Source organism: Daktulosphaira vitifoliae, unplaced genomic scaffold (genome assembly GCF_025091365.1).
Source record: "Daktulosphaira vitifoliae isolate Bord-2020 unplaced genomic scaffold, ASM2509136v1 Scaffold_5, whole genome shotgun sequence".
NCBI lineage: Eukaryota > Metazoa > Arthropoda > Insecta > Hemiptera > Phylloxeridae > Daktulosphaira > Daktulosphaira vitifoliae.
In genome coordinates this window covers 20,354,857-20,363,590 of record NW_026099576.1, presented here as the reverse complement: position 1 = coordinate 20,363,590, position 8,734 = coordinate 20,354,857, and the positions used below count along the sequence as shown (strand labels likewise).

Here is an 8,734-nt window from a genome sequence, read left to right as displayed (position 1 = left end):
AAAAAAAAAAAAAAAAAAAAACACATCATAGTAAAATAATACCTTCTCAGCTTCGCATCGAAGCTAAAAGTAAGGGAGAGAATATTATGCCTTGGAGAACAACAGACTTTATTAGATATTATAGGAAAATTTTTGTATGCTTTACTTTTCATTTTTGTCTCAAAGGTGCGGTCTTCTAGGTAAGATTTATCAAAATAGGAAGAAAGAAAAAAGTTACGGAGTTTGAAAAGAACACCTGAATACCACATTTATCGAAAGTTAGAGGTTTATAGAAAGTAGAGGTTGTATTCCAAATTGGACCGACTAAATGTTGTTTTGACAGATTGTGGAATATTTTTTCAAAAATAGACTTTAGATCTATTTTTAATTAGACTTAAGATGAGATGGGAAGGTGGTGTGAATACAGAAATTGAATGGATGGAGCCTGACACCAAGTGGAGAGAAGCAGCGGAAGACAAAGATAGGTGGCAGAGTGTATCGTTAGTAGTATAGTCTTAAAGCCGAAACTAAGGAAGAAGAAAGAAGAAGATATTATTAAGACATTATTTCGCTTACCATACTTTCCACTTCACTGAAAAGTGTCCTTAATAATTCTCATTTTTTTTTTTTTTTTTTTGATCAACCCTAAGGTTGGTTTTGCAATTTTCCAAAATTTCTCCATTCATCTCTATTGTCAGCTAACCTCTTCAGCTCCTTATAGTTTGCTAGACCCGCATCGGAAATCATCTTTTTGATATAAGACGTTCTTGGTCGTCCTCGATCTCTTTTGCCATTCATCTTCCCTTCTATTATAATATACAGAAGCTCTTCTTCGTGTCTTAATACATGACCAATCATATTCCATCTTCTTTCTTTTATGGTGCTAAGTATCTTCCTGATTTCATTTATTTCGTTAAAAACATTTTCTTTAGTACTTCTTTCTACCCAGCTTACTCTCAACATTCTTCTCCAGCACCACATCTCGAAACTTTCGAGGAACTTTTGTTCCGTTTTGTTTAATACCCATGTTTCGCATCCGTAAAGTGCGACACTCCACACATATACCTTTACCAGCCGTTTCCTCATACGTATATTCATGTTTTTAGAGCACAGTAGGTTTCTTTTGTTCATGAATGCTGTTTTTGCTTGAGCGATCCTTGCTTTTATTTCCATAGTACATTTTCCATCTTGACTAATTATACTACCTAGATATCTAAAGTTTTCCACTTGGTCTAGAGTGTGGTTATCAATTTTAATTCTTATTCTGTGAATACGATTCATTTTTTGACACATCATTACCTTGGTTTTATTCCAGTTGATTTTAAGGTGATAATTTTGGAAGCACCTTGCTATTTCTTCTAATGCTCTTTTGAGATCGTTTTCGCTGCTTGCAACAAGAGCTATGTCATCGGCGAATCTTAAAAATGATATCAATTCTCCTCCTACTATCACTCCAATTTTATCTCTGGTGAATATTTCTTTAATTTCATTGATANACTATCACTCCAATTTTATCTCTGGCGAATGTTTCTTTAATTTCATTGATAGATTGTTCTACATAAATATTAAATAACTTTGGTGACAGTGGACACCCTTGTTTTACTCCTTTTCCTATTTTAGCTGTTGCAGACTTGTCTGACACTTTTATTATAGCTAATTGCTCTTTGTATATGTTGTGTATTAACTGTCTGTCTCTATAATCAATGCCTATTTCTTCTTATGTCTTAAAAAGTTCCTTCCAGGGAACTGTGTCAAATGGCTTCTCCAAATCAATAAATGCGATAAATGTATCGTTGTTAAATTCGATCTGTTTTTCAATTAATGTTCTAAGACTTAAGATCGCTTCTCTAGTACCCTTGTTTCTTTTCATTTTCAAAAAAATGAGGATTATTAAGGACACTTTCCATTGAAGTGGAAAGTATGGTAAGCGAAATAGTGTATTAATAATATCTTCTTCTTTCTTCTTCCTTAGTTTCGGCTTTAAGATTATACTACTAACGATACACTCTGCCACATATCTTTGTCTTCCACTGCTTCACTCCACTTGGTGTCAGGCTCCATCCTTTTAATTTCTGTATTCCCACCACCTTCATCTTAAGTCTACCTAATGGTCTTTTTTCCATAGGGTATTCTTCAATCGCCCGTTTAATTAAAGTACCCTGTTAACGTTAAGCAGGCTCAATTTAGTTTACATTTAGCAATCTCTCTAACTATATTCGGCCTCTGAAAAAGTCTTTGGAGTTCCTCATTATGCAGTTTTCTCCATTCATTCTTTTGGCTATCGAAGACTGGGCCTTAAATTTTTCATAGAACTTTTCTTTTGAATATCATTAGTCTTGATTCTTCTGTTTTTCTCAACGCCCACATTTCCGAGCTGTATAGAGCAATTGGTCTTAGTAGTGTCATGTACATATTAGCTTCGATGCGATGCTGAGAAGATATTAATTACTAAGGTATTTACTATGATGTGTTTTTTTTTTGTGTCTGTTAACAATTTTTTTTCAGCTTTCACCGAACCGATTTCTTTCAACGACACGTCAAAAGATCACATATCATATCTAGTCGAAAACATTACCGTCAAAATTTGAAAAAATTTTCCTATTTCCCGTGGGAAGTTTTGGATCACTTGCTATTATGTAAACTGACTAAATATGTAGATCGTCATTAAAAAAAAATAAAATTTGTACTCTTATAAGAAATCCTGTATAATGATATTTGGTGTTAAGGATTTTAGGTTTTAGGATTTTAGGAATCTAACTTTTAAACACTAATTGTTACACTGTTATTGACTAAGAAGTTGACGTTGATTGTAGCTCATACTGGCATACGTTTAAGATAAGAATAAATCTTAAAAAAAATTATAATTGTATCAAAAGTGTTTTCAGTTATGCCTGAGGCACTCTATATAAACATAATATTAGATTATCTAATAATGTTTATATTACCTACTTAAATTTTTTTACAGATTTATACCACCTAAAGATAAAACTATCGATCAAGATTGTGGAATCACAATACTTAATACTCTACTTATTCAAGGTAATTGGGATTCATGTAGACACGTAAATATACAATATGATGATTTAAAAATAAGTGCCAAACGTGTTATAAGAGACTTGACAACAGATCATAATTTTCATCTTAAGAAACATTACTTTACACAAATGGTGAGGTGCAGATTTTTTGAAGTACTTTTAAATTACAATACATTGTTAAGTGCTTTAAAACAACTGTGTATAACTTTAAAAAACGAAAATAATTATGTAAAATGTGTAACATGTCTTTTTGACGCAATTAATGATACAGTGACAATGTTCGACTTTATGCTGACAATTATAGAAAAAATAAAACTATCATCAATTTGGCAACCCAATAAATCATATTCTGATTTACAATCAACTCATAAATTGATATTAGATTACGTATTTAATCTTAAAGTTTTTAATGTAGTACGAGAAAAGTTTATTTACACACCTGAAGTAAACACTGAGGTATTAGCTGCGGATTACATTCAAAATTATAAAAAAGCAAGACGTGTATTTTCCAAGAACTTACAAACTTCAAAACATCCAAAAAACAATCGCTGTTATATAGATGACTTTATAGTAAATAAAGAAAGTATAGTATTTAAATTTCAAGATATTGCAAATGACAGGTCAAGTGAAACACATATCACTGAGTATGAACTAATTACAAAATTTTTAAATAACTTTTGTAGAAGTTTTATTCAAAATGATTATGTAAATACTGGTTTTGATAAAATATATCAAAACTATTTTTGGAAATGGACATAGTCCATATTAGTTCATTTTTTCAGACAGCATGAACATAATTATTATCGTTAAAAAAAGAACCTTGATTACAATATCATTTTGAGATATGCGTAACATTTATTTTAATTTATAATATGATGTATTTAATTGTAGATTTATGTCATCCATTATGAATTTATAGAATCACCAAAATATAGGATTTCCTTATTTAAAATATAAAATAACCAATTAACTATAAGATAAAATCTAAGTACTTACAATTTAAAGTAACCCCTATATGTAAAGACTCAATAATGTCCTGTCATTTACATTTAACAAATTATTGAGATATCCAATATCCAAGATCGCGCTAGGTTTCTAGACAACCTCCTCTGACAACAAAACTCCATTTTTTTATATTAAAACATGTTCTTCGGTAATTTAAAAATACTCAGGATCTACTCTGCTCTAATCAAGTTTCTTACACTATAGTACTTAGTTTTTTTTTAAAATTTAATTTGGATTTCAAATATTTTTAAATTAATTTTGTTTTGGAAAATCTTATAATTTAAGTTTACTTGTTCATTAAATAATAATGTTTTATTTTTATAATATTTGAAATAAATATCAATTAAAATTTACTACAACATCAAACTTTTTTTTAAGTTTTTTAATTTTTACAATAAATCCAATCAACTTTAATTATTCCTTTAACAGTAAATATAAATTGTGTACTTTTTTAATTGTATAGCTAGTCTCGTAGCTAACGTATTTGTACTAAAGAATGTGGCGCCGGCAAACAACATTGAGAAACTTATGGAAATATTTTTATAGTGTTTAATTTTTGACTTGGTAGTTCTTGAGTCACATCTTTTCAAGGTGTCCTCGCCGGGACACATAGCGCCATTACAATAGTACTATGATAAAATTTTTACTTAAATATAAATATTTTTGAATCTTATTTTAGCCAGGCCAGACGAAGCTTATATAATATTTTATATTCATTTTAAACAACATTTTGTTAAATAATTATTCTGTATATAAATATGAATAAACTTATTATTATTAATATAATTAATAATTATATGTATAAATTATTGTATTATTATTAAAATTAAAAAATTCAACCAGTCACAGTTAGGAAAAATGTTTATAATTCAATTAAATTAAGTCATTCAAAACAATGAATTGTGTATACTTTATATGACGAGAACAAACGACATTCGCGTATCAGTACTGATGATCGCTATGTCAGCATAGTATAATAGTGTAATATTATATTATTACTTATAATATTAACATATAATATGATGTTATCATTTGTACATGTATGTCACATATTATGATTATACCAGATCACCAAAACAGGGTTCTCTTATTTAAAATACAAAATAACCAGTTCATTATGGGATAAAATCTACTTATTGTATAGATTATTATGTAACGCCTACACACAGGGCCCTCATTATAATTAACCAATTAGAATAGAAAGCCTCAGCTTCCAGGATCTTGGTAGAGATCGCTGGGCTACCCCTTTCAGACTATAAAAAGCCATTTACCCCGTCTAAACCAGTTCTTTCAGCGATTTTAAAATACACAAAATCTATGACATTCTATCTAGATTTCACTCTCCGGAACTTAGTCGACTTTTTAATTAATTTGGACTTTAAAGCTTAGAAATTTTGTAGTGAATTTTGTTTTGGTGAATCTTTTAATTTGATTTAATATGTTCATTAAATAATAATGATTTATTTTTCTCATTGTGGAAATAAATATCAAATAATATTTTAAACATAAAATCTTTTAGCTTCGATGCGAAGGTATTAATTTTACTATGATGTGTTTTTTTTTTTTATGTCTGTTGCCACTTTTTCTCATCTCTCACTNTTTTTTTGTGTCTGTCACTACTTTTTCTCAGCTCTCACTGGACCGATTTCTTTTAACAATACGTCAAAAGATCACAAATTGTATCTAGTTGAAGACATTACCCTTAAAAATTTAAAAATTTTCCCTCGTTCCCCGCAAATGGGGGAAATATCCAAAAAAATTACAAATTTAAAAATCGACAAATTTTGTCATTTTTTTCACTTTTTTTTCTTAAAACTTCCATAACTTTTTCAAAAATAAACAAATCAACATAATTTTTTTTTAAACTAAAATCTTAGATATTTTCCTTTAATTTGATATCATTTTTTTGAATATCTAACACTTAACCTGCTCACTGGNTTTTTTGAAAATTTAACACTTAACCTGCTCATGGGGGGGGATTTAAAATTGCAACTTTTTTACAAAAACTAACTTTTTCAACTTAATTTTTGAAAATGTTCCGGAAATACTGCGTCCTTTAAACATATATCAAATTAGAGCTTATTTTATGTATTATAAATTGAAAAAAAAAAATTTGTCCCGACACTTTATCTTCTGCATGTAAACGGATGCCGTAGATAAAAAACCGCTATTTTTGTGTTAAAATTCTCGATTTTCAATTTTAAATTTTCAACTTAAAAATGCTATAACTTTTCGTAAAATTTAATTATCAGCACAACTTTTTTTTTTTCTGAATACATTATAAGTACATCTTTTATTTGACATACTTTTTATTAAAATTGGACAATTTCCTCATATATAAGGGGCGTTCAAAACTTGAAACATTGTATAAAAAATAGAACTTTTTCAACTGAACTTTTGAAAATGTTCCGGAAATACTGCGTCCTTTAAACATATATCAAATCAAAGGTTATGTTATATACTATAAAATGAAAAAAAAAAATTTGTCTCGACACCTTATCTTCTATGTGCAAATGGCTGTCGAAATTTAAAAAAAAATGTAATGTTTGTGATAAAAATCATCTTCTTTATAATTATTATTTTTATAATACGCTAAATTGAATAACTTTTTTTTTGTTGGTTTTTTTAGATATATAATCATTAAAATTAATTAAATTCTGAATATTTCCATTGTAGAATCTTTTTAAACGCCAAAAGTTAATTAGAAATGATTACTATTATTTTTATTTAAGTGATCTATTACGACAAAAATGTAAAAAAATCTAACTTTTCTGATAAATATACTGTATATAGTAATTATAAAATTTGCTGACAGTATATTAATCTTAACAATTTCATTTTTATCTATTTAATAATGTAAATTTCAAACTTGCAAATTGAGCTACTTGTTATGGTAATAAATTCATTTTTTTTTTTAATAAAACTTTCACTTTAAAGGACAATAAAAAGTAGGTTCAAAATTATTACTTTTAACATATTAAAAATCAAAATCAGTAATAATTTGAAAACAATTAATTTTAAAAATTATATAATATATAATTTAAAGAATTACTAATCTGGGTATAATTAAAGAAATAGAAGTTGATGTTCCTTTTGTAATTATCCATCAATTTTTTAAAATTAAACACTATCTACAGATTTGCATCGAACCGTTTCTTATGATAGTCATTTTAATCACTGTCAGATTAAATCTATACTGGACCTAACTATGCAACGTCTCCACTATGCAGCGACCCCACTGTGTTGGGTTTTTTTATATAAATTTTTAAAATATTAGTAATAATATTTTTTTTAATTATTTTATTTTAATAATAAATCCAACCCAAATTTAAATTTTATTTAATAATAAAAATCTATTGTGAGCTTTTCTTATTGAGTAGCTAGTCTCTGAGCTAAATGTCTTTGTTTTAACGAACCTTGTGCCGGCAGAAAGAGCTAAAGTTCACAATTTCCTCAGTCAATATTGAGAATTAAATTAATTTATTAATAAATTTATTGGACTAAGAGTATTGCAACTCTATACTTATTGGGTAGCTAGTCTTTGAGCTTAATGTCTTTGTTCTAACAAACATCGTGCCAGCGGACAGCGCAAAGAAACTTACGAATATATTTTTAGTGTTTAATTTTTGTCTTGGTGATTATTGTGCCGCATCCTTTCAAGGCGCTAGCGTCAAGACACATTGGGCCACCACAATTACGCGTTGATAAATCATTACATAGATATATATATTTTTGAATCTTGTTTTGGCCAGACCATAGGAAGATATAAGAAATATTTGTGTCGATCTCTCAATAAAATATACTCTCTCTCCAAAAAAAAATATATATATTTATTCAACAAACGTAAAAAATTTTAATAAGAACAGATTATAATTATATTTTTAATAAAATATAGAGTTTTTAGAATCTTTTACAAATAAGATCAGTCATAGATTTTGTGTAGTCAAGTCATATTATTTAAAATTTGAATAGTTTTTGTAAGTAATTATATTGACTATATGACGTATAGTGTAAATCGTATATGTAGTGCATTTAATACCAAAATCAACATTGGATTACTTGAAATATTATTGCATTACATAGGACGTAAGGAAAGTACAATTTAATCTATGCTTTTCAACTTTCAAAAATCAATTGCATAATAAACCATTAATAAAAATTAAATAGGAGGATTAAATAATTAATGAGAGAATTGGTGGATTGAATAAAATTATATAAATTCAAATAATTTAATATTCCAAACAATTCTACGATGAAATCAATTCTATTTCTATTATATTCTATTCTCTTATTCTGATCTATATTTTTAACATATTCTAATCTTCTCTCATCACTTTTAGCTTCGATGCGAAGCTGAGAAGGTATTAATTTTACTATGATGTGTTTTTTTTTTTATTTTTTTTTTTGTGTCTGTGAACGCTCAATCTCAGCTCTCGCTGGACCGATTTTGATGAACAATATGTCAAAAGATCACAAATCGTATCTAGTCGAAGACATTACCCTCAAAAATTGAAAAAAATTCCCTCGTTCCCCGTAAACGGGGGAAATCCCCCAAAAAATTACAAATTTAAAAATCGCTAATTTTCGATATTTTTTCAATTTTTTTTACTTAAAATTGCCATAACTTTTTTAAAAATGACCGAATCAATATAATTTTTTTTTTTATAGATACCTTAGATAATTACCTATCATTTTATATATTTTTGTGAACATTT

General features: G+C 27.8%; 1 protein-coding gene across 1 annotated transcript in view; it reads left to right on the top strand.

The window, feature by feature from the left end:
• The window catches only part of LOC126907595 (uncharacterized), a 13,996-nt gene extending 9,229 nt beyond the window's left edge, over window positions 1–4,767 (top strand). The window contains exon 2 of the mRNA XM_050688984.1: window positions 2,945–4,767. Coding sequence (XP_050544941.1) covers window positions 2,945–3,773 — 829 coding nt within the window. The 3' untranslated portion in view covers window positions 3,774–4,767. The remainder of the gene's footprint in view (window positions 1–2,944) is intronic.
• Window positions 4,768–8,734: the final 3,967 nt, after the last annotated feature.